At 38.0% G+C, this 24,486-nt stretch overlaps 1 protein-coding gene across 3 annotated transcripts in view; it reads left to right on the forward strand.

The window, feature by feature from the left end:
* The first annotated feature begins 2,613 nt into the window (after nt 1-2,613).
* CWC22 (CWC22 spliceosome associated protein homolog) overlaps nt 2,614-24,486 on the forward strand; it is a 28,357-nt gene continuing 6,484 nt past the window's right edge. Inside the window, exons 1-16 of one of the 3 annotated variants that reach the window (XM_056496559.1) lie at nt 2,614-2,669; nt 3,030-3,133; nt 5,464-5,531; nt 6,162-6,284; nt 6,395-6,652; nt 7,121-7,249; nt 8,980-9,148; nt 9,527-9,580; nt 10,442-10,577; nt 10,659-10,865; nt 10,987-11,049; nt 11,371-11,466; nt 12,566-12,647; nt 13,793-13,853; nt 22,292-22,369; nt 23,488-23,640. In XM_056496559.1, the coding sequence (XP_056352534.1) occupies nt 3,107-3,133; nt 5,464-5,531; nt 6,162-6,284; nt 6,395-6,652; nt 7,121-7,249; nt 8,980-9,148; nt 9,527-9,580; nt 10,442-10,577; nt 10,659-10,865; nt 10,987-11,049; nt 11,371-11,466; nt 12,566-12,647; nt 13,793-13,853; nt 22,292-22,369; nt 23,488-23,640 (1,704 nt within the window). In that variant the 5' untranslated portion in view covers nt 2,614-2,669; nt 3,030-3,106. Of the gene's footprint in view, nt 2,670-2,696; nt 2,941-3,029; nt 3,134-5,463; nt 5,532-6,161; nt 6,285-6,394; nt 6,653-7,120; nt 7,250-8,979; nt 9,149-9,526; nt 9,581-10,441; nt 10,578-10,658; nt 10,866-10,986; nt 11,050-11,370; nt 11,467-12,565; nt 12,648-13,792; nt 13,854-22,291; nt 22,370-23,487; nt 23,641-24,486 lie in introns of those variants that run through there. The other 2 variants (XM_056496560.1, XM_056496561.1) reach the window with 2 other exon arrangements.

The raw sequence follows: 24,486 nt of genomic DNA on the forward strand, positions 1-24,486 counted from the left end.
CTGTGGAAGACAAACCAAGCAGAGAATATGCCTGAATCCCTCTTACTCTCTAGAAATCAGAACCCACAGTCATGGCTCTACTTCAGATTGTTTACATTTGGGATCTTGAGTGCAGCAGATTGCAAAAGGCTGATCTGGGGTATTCAAGCTGCACTGCATCCTACCCCCTGAAAGCATTCACTTGGGAAATGCAGGTTTTGTCACCTCATGGAAATAAAACTTCCATCTCTTAAAGCATTTTGCCAAGCCACAAGAGTAGGCCCACTATAAAATTGAAGCATTCTCCCTTCAACCTGATGAGGAATAAAATTTAAGTGTGACCCACTGCAGAAAAGGGACTGTAAGATGAGCAGTGCTAGGAAGAAATGAGCAGAAGGAAACCACATAATCCAATAGTAAAAGCATTAACTTAGGAAAGGAGAAAAGGGAAACCTCACTTCACTGCTTCTACTCAGCATTAAATGCCCTTTCCCTTGTTCAGTGAATCTCATTGCCCCAGCCCCTTCTCTGCTTTCCACATCCAATAAGAGAACTGAAGAATTGAAGTCACCCCACGTTATTCAGCCACTCTTAAATTACAAACATATTTCTCAGGGGTTATCAGTAGTCTCCTGGTGGAGGCACCTCAAAAAAACCCTTTGTATTTCCCATCCCTGTCCTCAGGCTCCCTCTGAGGGAAAGCCCAGCTGTCCATGTTCTCTCCCTCCCAGGGCATTTGGAGGGACAGGCTGAGGGATGGTGTGTGTGCCATCAGCCACAGGATGTCCCTCTCAGGAGGTGCTGCTGCCACACTGACGCCATATGCCTCTTTATTTCATGGCACCTGTTCACACAGCGTGAGGCGGGAAAGAGATTTCTTTCACAGCAGAATGGGAAATCACAGAGCCTTCACAGGCAGACAGTGGGTCCAGGGAATATCCTGTGAAAGCTTTTAACAATTCACATTGGCAGAACGTGTATGACCATCCAAATACATGCTGTTTCCAGTCTCCTGTGTAAGAGCCACATTTGCAAATCATTAAGGCAAAGAAATCAAATCCTGTAGCTAAAAGTTAAAAGCAGAAAAAAACCATGCACATTTTCTGATTATTGTTTCTTAACATATCCTATCTGTGTTGGTTTTGATCAATGTGCGTTTTCTTCATTGATTATTTGGCTTAGTATTGCAATACAAATGAGAAAGTTAACTTCTATGAATATGTACATAAAATGACTATTCTATCATGAGTGCAGGATATTTCTAACTGTTACAATGCACAATGTTATGATGGCATTGCTGGCCTTTGGAAAAGTCTGAGAACAGGTTTGTTCCCATTTTGTGAATGCTTCAAATGCTGGGGAGAATGAGCTGTTCATTAGGTTTAAACCAAAGTGGTTCCGAGTTAAAGTGCTGCATAGCACGATCTCAGTCATGGCCTGATGCTCCTTTTCTCTTACTCTTCTGAGATCATAGTGACAGAAGAGCAAGATAGTCAATTTAAATCTTGGCAACTAAGTCTTCAACTGCTGCACCCCATTAAGCAGATCTGTCCAATCATGAATGTTCTTTTCTAACTCTGCTGTGATTTTTTTTGGCAGTGAGCATTTGAGCCTCTAGTAATTGTTGCAGTGAAAATAGTGCTACAGGTGTGTTACATGATGTGACAAAACATAAGTACTCTAATGCTCAGAACAGAATAAGTAAATTGATTTAACAAAAAGAGAGGGAAAAAAAAAAAAAAAAAAAAAAAAAAAAAAAAAAAAAAAAAAAAAAAAAGAAGGTAGCATTTTCCAGCTTTGAGAAAGTTCCATTGCCATCTTCTTCCCCTCAGGCAGCAGCATGTCCCAGTATCTGTGGAGGCACAGGGCCTGTGGAGCAGGGACACGGGTGGGCACAGCACAGCTCCAGTGCACATGGCCCTGCAGGAACATCTGCCTCTCCGGTGAGCTAATGCCTTCCTGACCCTGATCTCTATCCTGCAAGTGTGCATTTCTATTTATCTCTCAACAACTGAAAATTAACAGTAAGCATTTAACCTTGTGTAGCATTTGCCTTTTTTTTACCCTCTTCCCATGCATTTATTTACTTTCCAAAATCCGAACACATTTGTGCCTATAACCCACCAGAGGCTCCCTGTTAGCCTGGATCCATGGTGCTGAATTAGTTCACTTTCAGAGATCAAAAGGACCCCTCTGCCACACACAGGTGTTCCAGCAGCATCACAGCGCACGCAGTGTGTGCTCTGTCCTGCACACAGCTCCTCCGGCTGTTTGACCCGCGGTGTGAGCCACAGAAGTGTGTTCTCCACAGAAGTGTGTTCTCCACAGAAGTGTGTTCTCCACAGAAGTGTGCGCTCAGCGCTGTTCAAGGGGCAGGAGTATTTAATTCACTCCATTTCCCAGCGCTGCTTCGGGCAGGTCTCCATCCCCCAGGGAGGCCGGCTGTCCGCTCTCTGCTGCTGCACGTGTTTCTGAGGGGAGCCATGCGCTAGGAAAGCGGGCTGTGTTTCCGCTGGGACGCTCCAACACCCACGGCGATTGCGCTCATTTCAAACCCGTGAGGGGCGGGCGCAGCGCGCTCCCGCCCCCAACATGGCGGCGGCGGGGGCGGGGCCGGCCGCGCGCTCACCCCGCGCCGCCGGAAGTGACGCGTCCGGGGCCGTGCGCGGCAGCGGCGGCGGCGGGAGGAGGTGCGGGCCGGGCCGGGCCGGGCCGGGGTGTGCGGGGCTCGGCCGGGCTCGGCCGGGAGCCCCTTCCCGCCGTCCCCGTGGGGTCCGGGCAGCCCCGAACCCCATCCGGCCGGGGGCGCGGCGGGCTCGGGCCGGGAGCCGTGCGGCGGGGTCGGTGGGCAGGGCCCCGCAGCCCCAGGCGCGGCCTGGCTGTTCGTTCGGTGGCGGCTGTGCCGTGTCACCGCAGGGAGCCGGAATAAACCTGGGGCAGCCTTTTGGTTTAAGGGCTTCTGTAAGCGTAGCCTTAAAAAACAAAATGAAGGTGCGTGTTCCGGCACCGTGAGTGGTCGAAAGTTTTTGATTGTCTTCTCTGTGTTACAGGTGAAATGGTTTTCATATGCTGAACTCCAGCTTGCATTGCCTCATTGCTGCACGTTTGTAAAAAGCAGGAAGTCAAGATGAAGAGCAGAGTGACACAAGTAAATGTAAGTGTTCTTAAAGCTAAATTGTAGGATTTGATCATTCTACTGTTACGGATAATTAGGTTTGTAGCTGATATTATGTTAAATAAAACTTCCTGAATGCAAAGTGAATAATATCTGTAACAGAATGCATCTGTTTACAAGACAAACACTACTAGGAGCCAGTAAATTACAGCTGTTTCTAGCTGCTCATGTCCTTGCAGGTAAAGTCCTGAATATTATTCATGTATAATGTTACAGTAATTGGTCAAAACTGACTGATGATGGCTCAACAGCAAATGTAACCATGTAGAGGAATGGAGAAAGATTTTGAAAAATCTGACAATGATCTTAAAAGATATAGAGACAATAAGTAGTCATTAATTTGACTACTGTATGTCATACTATGCATGTTAAAGCTTTTCCTTTTAAAAGCTGTGTAGCCCATTTCTGAGTGGATGGGAGTGATTTTTTGGGAATGCAAGAAGAAGAAATTTAGAAATGCTGTGTTTGTAAAGTACATGAGGCTTGGGACATGTTAGCAGAGCAATATTGTTATGGTGCACTACCTCAAATCTGTAGTATTTTCTGCCAGTTTTTCCAGAGTTGGAACCTGCATAGGCTTCTTCACTCTTTGAGATCCAGCTTGTCTTTTTGGTTCTGCTTGGGCAGAGACAGATGATAAAGAACCCATGGGAATGGATCGTCCTAAAAAGACCCACTGCCTTCTTCCCGTCTGCTAGATGGGATTTAAATACAGTAACTGTTTTGTGCTATTCATTTTCTTGGAAGCTGAGGATACAGACTGGCATTATATTACTGTGCTGGGGAAAAAAAAACAACTTGAAGACTTTTCTTTCTTATCACAGGATGATTTCAGTGATCTGCTCTATGGTATAATGAGCATTGAAAGTGGTAGAAAACCTTGGTGAATATGTTAATTTCTTGTACTATCTCTGCTGCCAGAGATAACGTGGCTCTAAAACTAAACAGGTGGACATAACTTTTGTAGGGATGCCTGCTCCCAGTGGACAATGCAATGCCCTTGTTTTGTATCATCATGATGCAGGCAAGAGAATGCTGGGTATAATTGTAGCAGTGTTTGAAGTGCACCTTACGAAGGGTAGTATTCTAGGATATGTTACAGTGGCCTCAAAAATACAATTATTGGTTTGCATATATACACATCCCTCAGTTAAGTTTTTGGAGATAACAGCTGCCCTGCTTTTTATGTAAGAGGTGTCATTATATTGTGGTCACCCAGAATTTTAGCTGGATTTTTGGTGGGGCAAGAACTGGTGTGCCTGTGTGCTGATGGAGAGGGTGCTGCTTCAACAAAGGTGCTGAGTGTTGCTGCAGGGAGTTCCATCAAGGTGCAGAAAGAAATGCTTGTGTTGAGTTTATCAAGTGAGGTGTTCCTATTGCACGGTTAATCACTCTGTGACATCATGAGATTGTGGTTCTGAAAAATCATAAATATTTTAAAGGAAGAGATGACCCTTGCAATGAAAGTACTCAGGTTACAAATGCTGCTGCGCGACTACCAAAGTTGTTTAGAAGCATCTTGATGAATATCTTTCAATATTTGTTGTAGATGCTGTCATGTTGTGATTTTTGTATGACTCTGTACTTCTAAATATCATGGCTCACCCCGTGGAATTTGGTGTGAAATGTTTAAGTGTATATCACTTAAACAATCCTGCAAATCTGCCAAGTAAATCAGTGCAACTCAGATGTTCATAATGTATGAAACTAGAAATGACTCATGAGAAAATAAATTGTGATTAGTATAAAGGGGGAACATAAGGAAAAATTATGCAATGGGAGGGATTTTTAAGAGAGAGGAAAGATGCTCTTTAAAGAAGAAATGGTGGAATTCTGTTCATGGTATTGTGTGTGGTACAACAAATTAAAATGGCATCTGAAAGAAGGTAGCAAGAAAGGCAGAGCAGTGGTCCATCTACTCTAGTCTCCAGCAGTAGTTAGCAGCAGATGCCTTAAAGAGTTTAGGAATAGGGCAACTATAAAACACATACACTCCTGCTCTCTACCTGTTTGTAACTTCCTGAGCCAGATAAAAGTTTTTCTGGTAACCCTTGTGGATTTTTCTTCTGTGTTTGTTCAGTGCCTTGAACCTGTGGATGCATTTGGCATCTGCAGCATCCTGTAGCAGGGTGTCCAGCTGCTTAACTGAACCAGGAGCCTCTCCTTGTCATACCTGACTGCCATCAGCTTTATTTGATGGCCCTCCTTTTAAAGGAGTGGGAACTGAAGGCATGGTATGCTTTGATCTGAAGATAGGTGCTCACAGTCATGCTGGGGCTTGATTCTTTTTTCTTTCTGTTTCATTAAAGCATGGCTCCAGTCACGAAAGGAAGGAAAACTACAGTTCCCGACGTGAAAGCCTGTCTCCAGAGGACAGGTAGAATGACTGATTTTTGTGTCCTTCAGTTCTGTATGTATTACTCACAAAGTGAGTTAGAGAAGTTAAAAAAAATCATCAGGTTATGTTTCTTTTTATATATTACCATAACTAAGTGCTAAAAGGCAAATGTAGATTTAATAAAATACTTGAATGTCAATATAACAGTAATGAAATGGATTTGTTACTAAAACTTAGCATTTAGTTAAATTATCATGAGATTTGAAAGTGGAAATTACATGCTAGCTTTTTGCTTGAAGTCACATATTGCTGATACCACAGTTATTTTTGCCTGTTCAGCATGAAGCAATCTTGCCCAAAAATGATAAGTAGAAACAAAGGAATATATGTGTTCCAAAGAATGCAAGTTGCTGAATTTACTGTTGATATTTGATATTATTACTGTTAAACATTTAATTTCAAATTCTAGGAGCTTTCTTTTACAGTGCTTCTTTGCTTTTTGATATTTTTTCCTGACAACAAATTATTGTTAAAGTAGACCCTTTTATTGGAGTGACACATATTTTGAAGCTACGGAATTGAATTGTTACATTATATTTCAAGTAAATATTAATGCCATTGCTTTTCTTAGCCTTTTTCTAAAAGTTGTTTTGTCTTGATTGCGAGTAGGGACATGGAGCGTGATAGGTCTCGTTCTCCAACTCCCAGGAAGAGGAGATACTCTGATGACAGCAGATATGATGAGGAATATTCAAGACGGGAATACTATGATGACAGAAGTTCAGATGGAAGGTATGCAGCCCCTTCTAAATCAGTTATAATATACATTTTTATAAAGAATAAAACATGAAAGTTTTTCACATACACTTGGGTGTTTAGTGGTTTTTTCTTTTTCCCTTTAGAAGGATGGAAAGGGGGAGAGATAGGCACTATGACAGGTGGGAGGACAGAGAGTATGATCGAAGGAAGCAGAGGCGATACTCGTCACCTGACCGCAGGAGTCCAGACAGGTCGACAGGCCAGAGCTCGCTCGCCCATGACGAGACCACCTCAAAGAAGAAGAAAGAGGAAGTGGATCCAATCCTCACTCGCACAGGTGGTGCATATATTCCACCTGCCAAGCTCAGGATGATGCAAGAGCAAATCACTGATAAAAATAGGTGAGTTCAAAGTTTCATAGTAGGATTTTTGCTGCAAGCAAAACAGTTAAATGTTTAGAGAATACTGGGAAGAATGGGATCCATTATGGCTTGTGATCATTGTTTTGAAGGTATGTTTTTATCAGAAGAGAGAGAATCAGCTTAAAACTACCTGCTTCTGCTGCAAAGTGTAAATGATAAAGTAAAGGAGGATACTGAATGCAGCTAGGAATTTTTGGGAGCATCTTACAAAACAATATTCTGGGTTATACCATATACAGAGAATTACTCTTGTGTTTATAATTTTGGTTTAATGACTTTTTAGTGGTTGATTGTATAGTTGTGAACAAGTCTTCCCATTTATGCAGTGAATATTTTAAAATTTATTTTACTGATTAAATGAAAATGTGAATGTATGCTATATGTATATGAATTTACTCAGTGCATCTTCAAATTCATACATTACTAATTTGTGATACTTTATAATAGCTTGGCATACCAAAGGATGAGTTGGGAAGCCTTGAAGAAGTCAATCAATGGTCTTGTCAATAAAGTGAACGTTTCAAATATAGAAAACATCATTCATGAGCTCCTTCAGGAGAATATTGTTCGGGGCAGGTAAGCCTTAGTATTTTAAAATAATTATTCTGCTTTTCTGGAACATGTGTACTGTTCATGTGTACACTACTGTGTGCTATGAGTAGTGTATGGATGCTAGTCAGATTTTAGTATTAACATTAGGTCATATTGTCATATTGAATAGTCCCTTACTTTGGAAAGGCATTCTATGCTTGGTGGAATAAAATGGTGTATATTTCCTTTTCTTAAGGTTTTCCCAGTGCATTTTACTTGAATGACTTGTGATTTACAGTTGTCACTGACTGTTTATTTTTGTAGTGCATTTTTTTTTTCTGGGACAAATAATACTTGTAGCAACTATTTAGCAAAACAATTTTTGCAAAAGTTATCTATTGGTGTTGTTTCTTGATGTAATGTAAATAAAAGACCATTATTCTGTTGGAGCTTGGTAGATCCAAAAATGATTCTGTTACCTTTCAGACAGATAGTGACACGTCATGGATTTATTTGAGGAGGAGTGCATTGCTTTTCACATGTGTTATACGTGATAGGAGGATCAGAGTCATGCAACTAGCATAAAAATAAGAGAGTTAAATAATTTAAATAAAATCTGGAGAGCGGGCAAATAGTTCCTGAATGTGATTTCTGTTAAAAGTAATGAAGTTTCAGGCTTTTGTAGGGCTGCTTTCTACTTGCCTGTATTTGACGTCCCCAAAATTTAATTTTCATACTCGCAATATTATTTTAGTTTAAAAATGAGCTTATTGGATATTTTTAGAATTCATTTGTCTGTGGAAGTTTTTGTGTGTGGTTTATAAATGTCAAAATAATGTATATGGAAAATGGCACCATTTCCCTCCTTAGTTCAGTACTTCCAAACTTGCAGAAAGGTGAGTTTAAAAGTAAGGACATGAACTTTTATCTGGCTGTCAGATCCTTTCCTGTGATTTTAAGTAGGTGATACATAAGAATTGAAACAGACCACTTTCAGTTTGTAGGCAAGAAGTAACTAATTTCAAAATGGAAATATTCTGTTTCTGTGCACTGGTATGAAATGAGTTCTATTCCATTTGTCAGTGCCAAAGTAAGTAGGAATAAGGTCCCTATGCACTTTGTATTTAGTACTCTGTAGGAGGTTTTTTTTAAGATTTCAAGAGATCATCAGGAAGATAGATTTGGGTATCAGTGTGTACTTCGGAGATTCATATTTGGAAGTTTGTTTTGTTTTAATCCTCACCCACGTGTAGTTGAGTAATACAGCAAAAGTCAAATTCTGTGTGCTCCTAAGAATTACAAAAAGCAAAATTGAGATGAGGGAAGCAAGTCACAGATTCTTTTCAGACTTCGATAATATATGTAAAAGAGATAATCTGTATAATAAAAGAACTGTTATCTCATGAGTTCTTTGTTTACATTCATTTAGGCTCTAAGTAGTATTTTATAATCAGATGAAGTTCAGATTTAAAAAGGGATTATTGCATCATACAAGATGGCTTTTTGCATGCTTAGCATTTTTAAGTGTAACTCTAATACGGACAATAATTAATGAAAGATTAGGTAACAGTTTAAAACTTTTCAGTTCAGATAGATTTGTGCAACACATTTTACAAAATTCCATTTTGTGGCGTGATGAACCATGGTTTGAAAATTATCATCTGGTTTCTTCCAGCTATTCCAACTGCACATCACTATTTCATGTGGTAAGTACTGCATAAAACGTTACATGCTTTATTACCAGAAAAGTCTTTAAAACTTACTTATTTTTACAGGGGGTTGCTGTCTAGATCCATTTTGCAAGCTCAGAGTGCCTCTCCGATTTTTACTCATGTTTATGCAGCGCTTGTGGCAATTATCAATTCAAAGTTTCCAAATATTGGTGAATTGATCCTCAAGAGGCTGATACTGAATTTTCGTAAAGGGTATCGCAGGAATGACAAGGTATGTAAAATTAAAGGAGCAGTGTGCTGCAATGTGGAATTCTGAAGTGTAACTGTCAAGTGGGGTCAAAGGAACACAGCCAAGACAAGGGTCGACACCAGTCTATGGGACATTAGTAGCATTAGAGTATCATGAAAGTTTGACAGCCTGTTCTGGATTGATACTGTGGTAGTTTGGAATTTTTTTATTTGGGCAGGGAAGTTTTAATTCTGTTTTTTCTTTAATTTTTGCATGTACAGTCCTAATTGTGAACAACTACCAGTATCCTTAAATAGTTTCACAAGTAATTTGTTTGTGAGATGCATTAATCTATAGTATGGCTGGGTTAGGAATTTTTTCTTCCGTATGTTAAAATTTCCTGGTTTATTTCTTTTGCAGCAACTGTGTCTAACATCTTCAAAATTTGTTGCACATTTGATGAATCAAAATGTGGTATGTTTCTTTGTTTCTACTCAGTCCAAACCTTACATGGCTAATTTTTAGTTTAAGACAGTAGTACCCTAAATGAAGATTCTCTGTGTCTTCTGTGGTGCCTGCTTTAAGTTGTTAAGATCTCTTTAGAAAAGATAACTGCTTACGCAGCTATCAGCACTTATTGTTGCACTTATGCTCCAGAGCTTCCCCAGGTTTCATGTGTGTGTTTGGGTTAGTATTCAGGCATGTCTTGATGCAAAGCAAGGATCATTTGAGGCTCTGTCCCACAGATCTTAAACTGAGTTTTCTTGCAACATATGTGTACTAGCAGAAGTAGCCTCAATTGCATCTAAATCACATTTATATCCAGCTCTATGCCACTTTTTAACATGTCAGAAATCATGATGCTCTGATTTAAATAATATCAAGTCAGGACTGTTGGAAATATTCAGCATTTTGGTAAAGAGGAAATTAATCTGAGGTGTGCTGTTTGCTTATATGCCTGATCCTTGAAGATCTGATTTAATTACAGGTGCAATGCACTTAGAACTGGGTTCTGTAATGCAAGTGCTGGTTTATTTGCTTCTTGGAAATGCATTCTGTTATTTTTTAAATGGCAAAGTATTTTTCATTGCTTGCTTGTTCACTTCAATAAACAGTCACATTCACTAAAAAATTGGTGTAAGTACTGATTGTAAAACTGGATTTAAAATTTTGACTTCCTCTTAATGAGCTTTGCCCAACTACTGCTGCCTTGTGTGTGTGATTAAACTGCTGTGTTGTGGCATCCTCAAAAGCCGGACAGGTCTGTCCAGTAAATGACTGTGGTGATAGTGTAACATTGTGCATTGTAATTCTTTGCTGATACTCTTTCCACAGGCTCACGAGGTTTTATGTTTGGAAATGCTCACTTTGCTTCTTGAAAGGCCTACTGATGACAGTATTGAAGTAGCAATTGGATTTATTAAAGAGAGTGGGCTCAAATTAACAGAAGTTTCTCCTAGAGGTATTAATGGTAAGTACAGTCAGCCAGTTCTTATCTTGGCATTTGCATTAGTAAATGCCTTTCGTATTTACATTTGTCTCTTTTCCAAAGCAATCTTTGATCGCCTTCGACACATTCTGCACGAGTCTAAAATTGATATGCGTGTTCAGTACATGATAGAAGTCATGTTTGCTGTGCGGAAGGATGGCTTCAAGGATCATCCAATCATTCCAGAGGGATTAGATCTAGTGGAAGAGGAGGATCAGTTTACTCATATGTTGCCATTGGAAGATGACTACAACCCAGAGGATGTTCTTAGTAAGTTAGAAATGAAAGATAATTCCCTAAGTGCATTCCCAAAGAAAATATATTCAAGAATAAATATTAATAGCTTTCTTCAATTTGTGTTTTAAATAAAGATTCTCTTTTTATTCTAAAGATGTTTTCAAGATGGATCCGAACTTTATGGAAAATGAGGAGAAATACAAAATGCTGAAGAAAGGTAAGGATATTTGTGTGTATTCACAACCATTACCTATGGCATTTGCTTATTCAGCTGTTGCTGCCAACATTTATTTAACAGTGGGTGATACTTCTGTCCTATATAACTCATTACATTTATAGACCTTTCCTTTTTGTTTGTGCTACTCAGTATTGTTTCTCCATCTATGTTTCCATTCAGTTATGATATATCTGCTTTTTGGCCTCTTCCACATTCTGTACCTGAGACATCCTTTCACTCTTCAGGGGGTGGATCAAGGAGGTTTTTGTAATGAAAGTACTATTGTCTATGTTCCACTAATCTGGGATACTGCTCTTTCAGAAATTCTTGATGAGGGTGACACTGAATCTGAAGGAAATGAAGAAGCTGGAAGTAGTGAAGAAGATGAAGACGACGATGAGGAGGAGGATGAAGATGGTACGTGTATGACTGGCACCTTACAAGCAATTGATTGAATGTAGATTAAACAGGAAAGAAAAGCTTAACTTCTTAGCTGTTTTGCAAAACAGATGTTCAAATGTTAAGCAATGTTTTCCTCTTCAGTTATTCTCAGGTCTAAGTCTTTACTAGCAAACAGTATAACAGTCTAAAAGGAAGTGTTCAGCACATGCAGAAAAGGAAAAAGAACTTTGCCACGTTATTCTTGACAGGATCAGTTTCCTTTGAGAAAAGGCTTACAAACATAAGACACTAAAAAGAGCAAAATGAAACCTCTTGCTTAAACTTTCCCATGCTCTATCATATTTTTAAGTCACTTTCAAAATTAGGATGGATTTTCTTACAGCTGTATCTACATCCTCCATATATCACTTGGTTCAGTATTGCCTTCTTTCTTGATCTTCACTGGAGACAATACTCATTTTCAAAGAATGTATTCAATTCCCAGGAAAAAGCACTGATGGATAAACATAACTTAAATTTTTGTGCAGACTGCATGGGTACTGGAAAAGCCAGTCAAGGATTATTTCTGTAGAAAAAATTTTTATGCTTTTACCAATCTTTAAAAGACTGAAGGAATAGTGAGTATTTACAAATGAAAGTGTTCCCAGAGTTGTTTGGTTCAGAATGGATTTTTCTGCATTTGCTCCAGAACTTTGCAGAATGTTGTAATGTAGATCCTACAATTTAACAGGAACTAAGAATTACCTGTTAAAGACAGAGATGCTACATAAAGCATTGTATAGCTAAATTGTGTAGAAAATGGATTGCTAATAATGTTGACAAGAAATATTAAACCTAGAGGTTGCAGTGACTAAGAAACGTGAAATGTCTTTAAAAGAATTACCCTATTGAAACTGTCTCTAAATATTTACTTTTGTTACAGATGAAGCAAATACTAAATTTTTTCCTTATCTATGAAAATAAACGTTAAAAAATATATAAACCTGTTCCTAAGTACTTCTAGAAAAATAGTGTGCTACACTCAGTAAATGGTGCATAGAGCTGTCCTAAAAAATTACTACATGTGTCTTCCTTAATGTTTTGTTCTTTACAAAGCCATGCTTTTCTTTTCCAGGTCAGAAAGTTACTGTCCATGACAAAACAGAAATTAACCTGGTCTCATTCCGTCGTACAATTTATCTGGCAATTCAGTCAAGGTAAATATAAGTTATACACCTAGGAATGTAGTTCTTTTCAAGCCAGTGAACTGTAATTCTCCTTCTTTTAAAATTTTGTCTTAATGTGCAATTCAAAAGGAAATAAAAAGTAGGGAAGTGGTCTTTATGGAGCCTGACCTGACTGTAAAGCAGACTGTTTTCCAAATTCTCATTCTGAGATCAACCTTGTTTCAAAATGTTTGAGTAGTGGACTTGGCCTGTTGCTATAAAGAGAGCTTTCTGAGTGAACAGAAGTCAGTGATCTTCAAGTTTTACTGCATCTTGAGAATTTATAAAAGAAAATTGAGACACACTTAGAAATTCTGTAGTTTGTCTCCACTTCTGAGACTGAGTTCTTTTGCCATCTGCATTGTTTAGAAAATAAGTGTGCAGTTACCAACCCTGAAGTGTGGTCTACTTGTGGTCATCTTGAGAATGATCTCCCTTGCAGTTTGTGGCTCAGCTATTCCAGACCTGCTGAGTTTAGCTTTTGTGTCACCAGGCTGAGAGGAGGGGTTTTGCTCCCTTGCAGCCCATAATACTGTGCAGGTCTGATCCTGCATGAGGAGTGCAGTGATGTAGTTGTGGTGTTCGTTTGGACGGTGAATTAATACCATACTGAGGGTATCAAGGCTCTCTCCTTTCTCAGAGTTACTGTTAAATACTTACTTGCCATATCTAAATTTTTTTGTCTTATGTGTGAGGAGGAGGATGTACCCAGTGGTAGCTAAAGGCTTTCAGAACAGAAGTGCAATAAGGAGACTGTGATATGTGTTGCTTTTGGAGTTTATCTGAAGTGCTTGCATTTCAGTGTATTTCAAAAGGTGCAAAGCAAGCTTCCACTTTTCTGTTTTATTAGGTTTTGTAAGATGATGTGATAGTAATGACTTGGATAATCTTGTTTTCAAATTGCCTGTAATCACATGTAATAATTTTGGATTAGTTTTCAGCTAGAAACTTATGAAATACAAAATGTTTATTAAAAACCCCACAACAACAATAAAGTCTCAGCAAATCAAACAGCTGAAGTACTTTACTTCAGAAGAGTTGAGGTTTTAGCACCAAGGATCAATCTAAATAAGGTTTTGGAAAGTTTTTAGCATAGCATATATTGCACAGATAATAAGTGGTTTTTTTCTATTCAGCTTAGACTTTGAAGAATGTGCTCACAAACTGCTGAAGATGGACTTCCCTGAAAGTCAGACTGTAAGCCTTTATTCTTACTCTTCTTGTTACTAACATTATTAAGATACAGTACTATGTTAGTATCTAAAAACCTTGCTCATGTTCCATGACCTGCTTTGTATAAGCAGGCAGATGATTGAGAGTCATTCCTTACAGCTGTTGTTCCTCAGAATTAGTTTCACAACTTTTAGAGCAAATAGTCTCACATTTCAGATGCAATTTGTCTTATGTATGTGCTCCTTTCTGTCAAGCAACACAAATGTTTACTCATAGCCTTTTAAAAAGGTCTGTTGTTTGGACTGGTGAAACTTCTGTCCTATGAAGGAATGCCGTAGCATGGCAGAGTTCTCTGAAAGGACTCTGGGTTGGAGATAATATTTGCAGGCAGCTGTAGACTCTATCAGTGGGGCTTGAAATTTAGCAGAGTGCTCTGAGTGTGTTGTTTTGATGCTTTTACAGACAGTCTTTGAATAAAGAACATATTGAATTAAAGCAGTTTTGAGTGATTGCTTTGCTGTAATTTTGGAGAACATGAAGGCTAAAGCTATTTTGTCCTCAGACTCTGCAAGATCAATGCAATTGCTGTATTTTCAAGTAATGGAAACTGTTCTTCATCCAGTACTTCTGTTCAATACTAGAACAGAATGTAAATACACACCTAATTTTCTGAGCAGCTTTTCAGTCAGCTGTAAGTTGTCCTCATAGGAATTGCAGTTGAGGGGCCTCTATAACTTCTTGTGGCTTTAATTATCATTTCTATTTGAAACGGTGTGTGTAATAAGTAACTTTAGTGTAATACTCTCTAGTAAAGGAAGGTCTGGGCTACACTTAGGTGTTCTTTGAGAACTTGTTTACCTATCATTTTTTCGATTCCTGTACTATTGCTTGTTTTTAAGCAATTTACATGGAAGTAAGCTAAGAACTGAGATCGTGTTTTTTAATCTAGTTCTCTAATTCTGTGCATGAAATGCAATATTAATCATGCATGAGATTGTAATTCTCAGTGACATATACTTGAGAATTCTGAATAGAAAAAAAATATCCTGTTGCCCAGCAAATCAATTCAGATATAAAGAATAGAGCAGACAATCTAGAATATATGTACTATATATTCTATATTCTGTTGTATGTATGTTATATATACAACAAAGTTGTAATGCATAACACTACTTGCCTGCAGTGAGAACTCCTTAACTCTTAAGATTTAATACCATGACAGTCTCTATCAGCTCCTAACTTCTGTGGGCAAAAACTGCTCAGAAAAAATAAGAGAAGGAAAAAGAAAAACCTGACAATTAGTATCAACCTACAGTTCAGTACTAGTTGTAGGAATTACTACAATTAATGATTCAGAACTGTTGTAAAACTCTGTCCTCTTATCACATGAGACTTCTTCTTTGTACTGATTTCTTCTTTTCCTTAAGAGTCATGACTACTCTTCATCATTTAATCAAGATATGAGAGCTTTGACTTGCTCATTGTATAGAATTTAACTCCTTTATGGGGACAAAAGTCTTGGAAAAAAAAAAAAAAAAAGAAGTCGCTTCCTCATCACTGTGAGAGCAGAAGTAATAAGCAGATGTAGGCAGTAAGATTATTCAGGGGTTTCGAGGGCTTCAGTCTCTACATGTGGATAAAAAAACTGAATACATTCAGCAGGAAATTTGTTTAAATTAGCTGCCAGATTTTAAGCTAGAAAAATCATCTTTTATTTGTTCAAGCTGCTGTCTTCAGATTGAAGCCTTTATTGAATTAATTCCCTCTGCCTTCATTGAAAAACAATTATTGAGCCATTATTAGGTTTGCAGATGACACCAAGTTGGGCAGGAGTGTTGATCTGCAGGAGAGCAGGAAGGCAGAGGGATATGGACAGGCTGGGTCAGTGGGCTGAGGCCAGCAGTGTGATATTCAATGAGGCAAAGTGCTGAGTCCTGCCCTGGGGTCACAACAGCCCCAGGCAGAGCTACAGGCTGGGGCAGAGTGACTGGAAAACTGCCCAGCAGCAGGAAGGGACCTGGAGGTGCTGGTTGGCAGCAAGTGAACATGATCCAGCAATACCCAGGTGACCAAGAAGGCCAATGGCATCCTGGCCTGGATCAGGAATAGCATGGCCAGCAGGATGGGGCAGTGACCATCCCTCTGTACTCGGGACTGTGAGGCCACAGCTCTGTGAGGCTGAGGGAGCTGGGCTTCTTCAGTCTGGAGAAGAGGTGGCTCAAAGGGCACCTTGTCACTCTGCAAGTACCCAAAATGAGGGTATAGCCAGTGGGGGTTGGTCTTTTTTCACAGGTAACAAGTGACAGAAAATGGCCTCAGGTTGCACTAGGTGAGGTTTAGATTAAATACTAGGAATAATTTCTTGATTGAAAGGGTGGTCAGTCGTTGAAACAGGTTGACTCAGTGAAGTGGTAGAATCAGCATCCCTGGAAGTGTTCAAAAGATGTGTGGATGTGATTAGCTGGTGAACACAGTGGCATTGGGTTTATGCTTGGACTTGTTCTTAGAGTTATTTTCAACTTCCGTAATTCTCTAATGCTATTATTTTAGCCATAAAGCACTTCTTTCTTTTTTGGTCTGTTTTGCTGAAAGCTTCAACAATCTGTAATGTGTCTTATTTCTTCACACTTCCTGATTCAAAACTTTAAACAGTCTTGAGAAATTCCTGAAATGTTTGCTGAACTCTTGGGTGAACCTGCAAACTTTGTTTATGCTCATTCTCTATTCCAACTCCCACTAAGAATGGCAGTCATCCTGAGAAACAGGAACTAGAGCATTTAGCTGAAGTATTTCTTAAAAATTGGGTGAAACTTAAAATTCTTTTTGTAAAATTTTTGTCCAAATCAAGTCTGATTTTACAGTAACTTTCTGCTTTTCCTCTGAAAGGCTTTACTTAATAAAACAATATTTAATTTTTTCATTGGCTTTTTTCACAAGCTTTGGCTAGTAAATTGTCAATTAATTGCAGTCAAAAAACTAATCAGAATATTGAAAACCTAAAGATAGATGCATACAACAGGTTTGAGACTAATACAATCTTAATGACCATCCTTCTGGGTAAGTCTTCTAGGAATCCTCATGTGTAGAAACTTTTGGTGTGATTTATCAGGGTTCAGTTCAGAAATACATTAGCAGTTTTTACCAGTGGTTGAATTATCAGATCATAGTGTCACATTAATTACTGTGCAACACAAGTTGTTTGTGTGTTTAATAGCAATAATGGATCTATCACACAGCTCTGACTCACAGAAAGAGGATTAAAGTTTGGATGGATAATCTGTGGACTGGAACAACATAATTCTGCCTTTTGGCATCGCAGTTTAGGACCAGCTGCTGAGGAGGGATGTCAGCTGTCCTCTAACTGTTTTATTTTCTTTTTTTAAACATTTAAAGTGTTGAAGTTATTTTATTTCCAATTTAATTTACTAGGAGTGGGTTTGCTTTTATTTGTGTTATTTAGGCCCAACTGAAACCTGCAGATCAAAAGTGAAATAGCTCTGTTGTCTGTACTACGGTCTATGTGAAGCCTTGCAATTGCTTCATTGGGCATATGTTCAATCTTGGCAGAGCTTGCTATTTTACTTTTTTGAAAAGTACTGTTATTATCTCTGTTAATGCTGTATTAATCCCATGTATTACCAGAGAGAAAAATTTAAATAAATTAAAACTGTAGTGAGTGTGGCATTGCCTGTTGTCCTGGATTCTAAACTCTGGGGAAAGCAAGCAAACAAGCCTGGCTAAAAGGCAGGCAACTAAATAAATTAAACCAACCATACATTGTTCTTGGTCTTTGAAAATGTGCCTAAAATGGATTGATTTTTAGGCTTTTCTTCGTTCTTGGCTTGTGATAGGAACTAAACTTGTATAAAGAAATGTTGCTAAATTAAATTAGAGCCTCTTCTAACGCTATGCATATTCCAGATAAAGGTAGTGCGTCACCAGATTTTTTTATTTTTTGAGCTTGAAATGAGAAAAATTCTTGCAGGCACAGCCTTCTTGAAAGAATTATGCATGCATCTGACACATCTTCATTTTACAGGGTGGTGTCACTTGCTCAAAGCAGTCCTAGTTGGTAGTGTGGGAGTGTCAGTGTCTCGTGTTATTTATGCCTTGAGTCTTGAAGATAGCACAAGTACTTATATTGACTTAACTATTTTCACTTTCAGTGAAAATATAGTTCAGGAAACTGATGTAGAATGGGATGGTCTAAGGGTGATAATTACATACTAGTCAAATTGATGATTTCTTAGCTCCATTAGTTTCTTCTCTGGACAGCATTGCAGCTGGTAGGTTTAGCAATTGCACCATCATTACTTCACAGCCTTGCTACTGGTTGTAAAAGAGAACCATCCTCAAATACCTTTCCTTTCTTTTCACGAAGTTTTTTTGTGGGCCTGAGGTACAGAATCATTCTGAATTTCCATTATTTATGAATTTTAAAAAGTACATTGCATGTACATACCACGTTGTGGTATTTGTTGGCATCTACAAAATGAAGGTACAGAATCCATGCAGAATTCAGCTGTTATGTTACTGAGAGCAGGCATTAGCTAGGATTCTGACTAGATTTTGATTTTCCACAGATGTGTGTATGCATTTAACCTAAGGAGGTGGAATTGCTCAGATTACCTACGTTAAATCACTTAAAGAGAGGTTTTGCATGTGTAGCCTTCAGGTAGAAGGAAAAAGATACTGTGGGACTTTGATCTGTTATTTCATTTTTGTGTGTGTTTTTGTGTTGTAGACTTGTAGCAGCATGATTAAAAATATTTCCATCCTTATATCCAGTTAATGATTTCAGTGTAAAATATTAATTCTGATTTATGCAAGAATTGTGATAACCATAGTCAGCTTTAAGCATATGTTGCTTTAAACAGAAAAGAGGTTGAGCAAAAAAAGAAGATGAGGAAGACCATTAGCTGAGCACAGGACAGACCTGGAGACTTTGTAGTAGTTGCTAAAAGCACTGCACAGAGTTTGAAGAGAGGCTGCCTGCTGCTGAAATGCCTTCCATAGCTTTGCCAGCTTTGGCTCTAAGTGATAACTTGACAAATTAAGAAGAGAAAGCAGAGATACTGGGAAAAGTAGGCTGTGTGGTGGTTACACCCATTAAAATGTGCAGCAGTAAGGAAAGCTTTAAAGTAGTCAGTGGGAGTAAAATACACTTCAGTGAATTAAAAGAAAAAAAGGAAAAGTGTGGCATCTGTAAAAGTAGTGAAAATGCATAAAATGCAGGGCACTAGTTTCACATAATTCCAATTTCACATGGATTTAAACAAACCTGAGGCCTGCACTAGGTTTGCTCCCAGCAAATCAATTCCTTTCGTTCTGTGAAGAAACTTCTAGAAATGAAGTGTTGACAATGAAAATTTTATATTTTAAGAATAGCTTATGGGGTGGTTTCAGCTTGTGTATGCAAGGGATGGGACAGAGTTGTGGGGCTGGCAGGGGAAGGGAGGTGGAAATGGCATCACTTCCAGCCAAGGAGAGCAGAAGTGACCTCCACGTGGGGGTAGCTCTGAAACTGCAGTCTTGGCTGAATGGAAATCTGAAAGAAATTGCAAAAAATGAGGGGAGGAGGGGCAAGGGGAGGTACTAGCTGTGTAAAGGAGCCTGTGATCAGAAGGGATAAGTTACTTTAGCTCTTCTGCCTGCCATGGACACTCAGCCTTTGTGTGAAGCTGAGAGAAGATAGATTGGGCAGGGTGTGCTTGTGTTTAAAAATGGTAAAACTGGGAGAAAAAAGCAGAACAAGTCTTTTTCTGTCTTTTCCTTTAGCATCTTTAAATGTACAATGATACTTGCTATGTTAGTTGAGTCATGTTTCATCTTAACAATTTTTCTGTTTAAGAGCAAATCGATGTTTAGGGAGAACTGTGATAAATGCAGTGCATTTAGAGAGAACTTTCTCCTTATCTTCTGTCTTAGGAGTTTTGGGAAATGCTACTGTTCTCTGTGATGCAAAAATAAATTCAAGATCTTCACAAAAGATGATTCATATCTGTATGAGATGTCAGATGTTTTGAAGTGTTTTACTTCAGGACTGGATAGCAATGTATACCTTCTTAACTGAGCTGAATAGTTACTTGTTGAGCATTGTATGAAAACAGTTAAACAAGACAGGATAGAAATAGCATGTAAAATTGGGGAACAAATTCTCTGTGGTCTTCAAAACAAGTGATGGGCTAAATAAAGAGCTCTTCATGTCATAAACATCATTAGGAGTACAGAAATTAGTTCACTAACTTTTGAAGCTGTAAATTAAGCTGTAATTGCCATCTGAGCTTGTTGCATCTCTCAAAAAGTAATTAAATAATTGTAAAGTTTGTTAATTTTAAATCTGGAAGACAGTTACTCTAGACATAACCTCAAATTGTTTAGATAACACCAGCAAGAATGTCTTTATGGGCAAACCTATTTTCATGCATGTGGTTATTCAAGATACCCTCCTAGAAATCATTGTAATATTTAATTAAAATGTTAAAATATTTAATTACTGTTGAGGAAGAAAAGTAATTTGTTTTTCAAGTCTTCCTGGCATTTTTAACAGTGGCATCAGCACTTTACCCTTTTTATTGTTAAAAACTGATTAACTGCAGCATTACTGTAAAATGGGATAATATAAAAAGTTAATATGCATTTTAATACATCACATTAACACAGTGTGACAGTGTTAAAAGGAATGCCTTTAAACACATCTGTAAGTTTATTTGATACGTTACTGCCTTGTTATTTGGAGGAGTGTTTTCTTTTCTTGTTCAGCATGGCTGGCTTTTTACTTGTTTTGAGCTTTTATGATGGGCAAAAATTTTTCTTCTGAATACTTGCTTGGAAGAATGACACAAGAATATGGGAGAGGATGAAATCCTGTATATGCTACAGTAAATTGGTGAAAGATACAAAGAGAATAAAATGCTTGAAATCATCCAGTAGTTTTTATAGGACTGTTACTATTTGTTTAAAGAGAAATTAAACTAATAATGAAAGATACATGACTGACAGCCAGAAAGCTATTTGGGAGTGTCATAAATTGGATTACACTATGGAATTGGTCTTAGGAGAAAACAATAATAAAAAAAAGTTAATGGGCAAAACCTATAGGGTTGTTTTAAGCATCGTGTAATTTTGTGGATTTAATTTATATAAAAGTGTTTGCTCACGTGTCTTAATTAGTGTTGCCAAATGTACCCTAAACCAAATCACAGCTGCATTACAGGATGTATCTCAGGCAGAAGGTCAGGGGAATAAGTTTGGTTTAAACCTGCATGGTCTCACTTGCCAGGACCTCTGCTCTCAGCTGGTCAAGGGCTCTGGCCCAAGAGGTGAGGTACAAAGTGTTTCCCTCTGGTTCCTGGTTTGCTGTGTGTGAAAGGAGAGGAAGAGGCACTACCAGAAGTTGATCTGATGATAATTGTGGGGTTGTTTTGTTGGAAGACAAGGAGGAAGGGTGCCAGAGAGTCCATATTGCAGAAAGACTGGTCTACCTGTCCTACATAGTTGGCATTACAGAATGGGAGAGCATCTTCTGTTCTTCCATCCATGTTCACCAAGGAGACAGGAAAAAGGAAGGCAGGCTGTCCATGACGGGGAATGCACAGAAGGTTTTGGGAGACTAATCTAGCTAGGCTTCCTCTGTTCATTCCTAGCCAAGAAGGAGGGATGCTCTTCTATAAAGGATGATTCAGAATTCAGCCTGAAACAGCTGCTTTAGAAGAGTTTCTCTTGTTCTCTTGATTAGAGAGGAAGTCCAGGTATATTGTCCTTCCAAAGGTGACTTTAGTCTTTCTAAACATTTCCCTCAGGGCTGAAGCCATTGCAGTGAAACTCAAGACTTCTACTTGCTTGTGCTAAGCAGGGCTTGTCAGGCAACTTGTGGCTGAATAGTTAAAGGTACAAAGTACATACCAACATTGACAGTTATTTCTGATTTTGGACATAACTGCTAAGAAATGCACATTGTGTTTCCAAATGGTTTGTCTGTAAGCCATTGTAATGCTTAGAAGTTGTAAAGGATTTTCATTTTCTGTAAATGCATGGATTGGTACACTTTCAAACAAACAAAAAGAACCCTTAAAAGATTATCACAAAAAGAAGGAGCTGACAAACCAAAACAAAACCATGAAAAAAGCCCTCAAAACTTCCACTTTTATCTTGTAAATCCTTTTCTCATTGTGGTAGAGTCAGTCTGTAAACAAGTTCTGACTTTTTTTTGTTAGGTGTACATTGTGTTAACACATAAATCCTAGTTTAGGCAGAAGAGGAAATTTATAGGGCAAAAGTTTATATTCATATCCCAGAGCAATTCAGAAAACTACTTGGTTGCCATTGAAGTTTTATGTAAATATTCATTTCACAGCTCACATTCATGTAAGGCTTCCTTCAGTTGCTTGGTATGTACTGATGGGGTTTTTTGCTGTTATAGTTGATTTACCTACAGAAATATTCTTTTTTTCATAACCCAGAAAGAACTCTGCAATATGATACTTGACTGCTGTGCTCAGCAAAGAACGTATGAGAAATTCTTTGGGTTACTGGCAGGGGTGAGTTCTGTTTTAGATTTTATACTTTATGATAGAAAATTTAATTGTTTCACTCTATTTTTTTGTGTGTCAAACTTAAGTTTTAGTGGATAAATAAACCTAGTAGTCTTTTTATCATTCTGAAAATGCTTATGTTTGTTGATTGCTTTAGTGGGTTGAATTAGTGCTTCAATTGAAAAAAGCATAGTGAATGCAGAATGAGAGAACTCACTTTTCCTTTATATTGTTGCTTATTTTTCCTCCCTTTTTTCTCATTATGGTAGAACAATAAATCAGTGGCAAAGAAATGGTACTAGAAAGATGTAATAGTATTATGAGTTACCAGAAAATAGCCTTTTTACAGTGCTGAAGATTGGTCTTGGAGACTCATGTCATTTACCACCTTGTTCAAAGCTGCTTAGTAAGTTTAATTTAGAGCACAAGATTGAATACTTACTGTCCTGGGCTTGTGGGTATTTTGTTTGCTTCTCAGTAAAAGCTAACTCTCTGGTTTTGTGTAACTACCTGCTAATTTAGCTGCAGTTATTTTTTACGTAAGATTTTCCTGTCAATAATATTGACATGTCTGAAGAGTTAAGATGAAATACTTGTCTTCTCAAGGGAGCATGCTGTGCTGAAAGGGAATGTTTCTTCTCATTTGTATTTTTTGTCCATTATTTCAGGAAGTCCTTTTGCTGACAGTCTGTTACAAAGCACTAACTATATGAATCTGCATGTTCAGAAGAATGCAAATGTCAATTTCTGTATTCTCTGAAATGTTTCTGTCCAAAATGTCTTTCTTCTGTTTCCTGCTGCCTCTCTAAATTGAAATAGTCATTTAGTGATGCCCTGAAAAAACATGGGGTTGTATCAGGTGAAAATACTTGATGTATAGAAGTCAAGCAAAATGCTGGATAATTTGCTGTAGTTCAAAATTGATGATTACTCCTTGGCAATGCAAATGAGTTTCTTGTCCTGACAAACTGCTCAAAGCTATAAAATATATGTATTTGAGTGTTTGCTCTTCCTCAAGGGTTATTTAAAAAGGAAGCCTTGCAGTATTGACACCATTAGGTCACTTAGTTGTAGATTATTTTGTATGTTTAGTGTTTTGTTTAAATTGTGCCATGTTGTCTCAGCGTTTCTGCATGTTAAAGAAAGAATATATGGAGTCCTTTGAAGCCATTTTCAAGGAACAGTATGATACTATCCATCGTTTGGAAACAAACAAACTGAGGAACGTGGCCAAGATGTTCGCTCATCTGCTGTACACCGATTCCATTCCCTGGAGTGTAAGTTAAAACAAAAAGCCATTGTCCTCACTCTCTTGTTCAACAGTTAATCTCCAGTACTCTGCAGTGACATGTAATACATTCATTCTAGTATTATTCTGCTATTTGTAATGACTTGTGGCAAACTGGATTGTCTTAAGTAACTTCTCAGACTCCGTTGAAGAATTCTGGTTTGTTTCATCTCCTCTTTCTCCCTTTTGTGTATCGTCATCTTCTCTCCCCATTTTTCAGTAGTTGATTTAAGCTATTATTTTACGGAGTTCAGCTGGAATTGGTTGATTAAAAGGTACTTCTTTTGGAAAAGAGTTTTGAGCTTCTAAATTTTGATTAATTAGAGGTTGTATTGAATTATAAGACAACTAAAAATACTGCCATTTTATGATTTAAATACATAAATATGATTTTAATAAATAAAAGCAATCTCACATTCTGAGATATTATTATAGAACATTAAAAATGAAGAAATAAATATCAAAGTAACTTCTCTTTTCATATTGTTTTGCTCTTGTTTCATAGCATAGTCTAATTGTCATTCTTCAAGCATGCATAAGGCAGTCCAAACATTTTACCTCTCCTGTACTTAGGCCCCAAATCTCTTAACTTGCCAGGAGTTCACGCATCTGATTTTGTCTTGTGGAGCTTTCCTAGATAAAAAAAATCCTCAAAGAATTACTAGCATAAATTGATTAGCAGCTGCTCCCGGGTGGTAGAATAGAATTTTTGAGAAAGACAGTCTTGACTAGAATTTATGAACCATGGGGAAAAAAAAAATCAGTTCTTTTTAGTTATTTTGGGACAAAAGTTTTTAAGAAAAGAAAGGAATGTGTGTTTAAACTTAAAGGTTAA

Source organism: Oenanthe melanoleuca, chromosome 7, assembly GCF_029582105.1.
Source record: "Oenanthe melanoleuca isolate GR-GAL-2019-014 chromosome 7, OMel1.0, whole genome shotgun sequence".
In the NCBI taxonomy this organism is placed as follows: Eukaryota; Metazoa; Chordata; class Aves; order Passeriformes; family Muscicapidae; genus Oenanthe; species Oenanthe melanoleuca.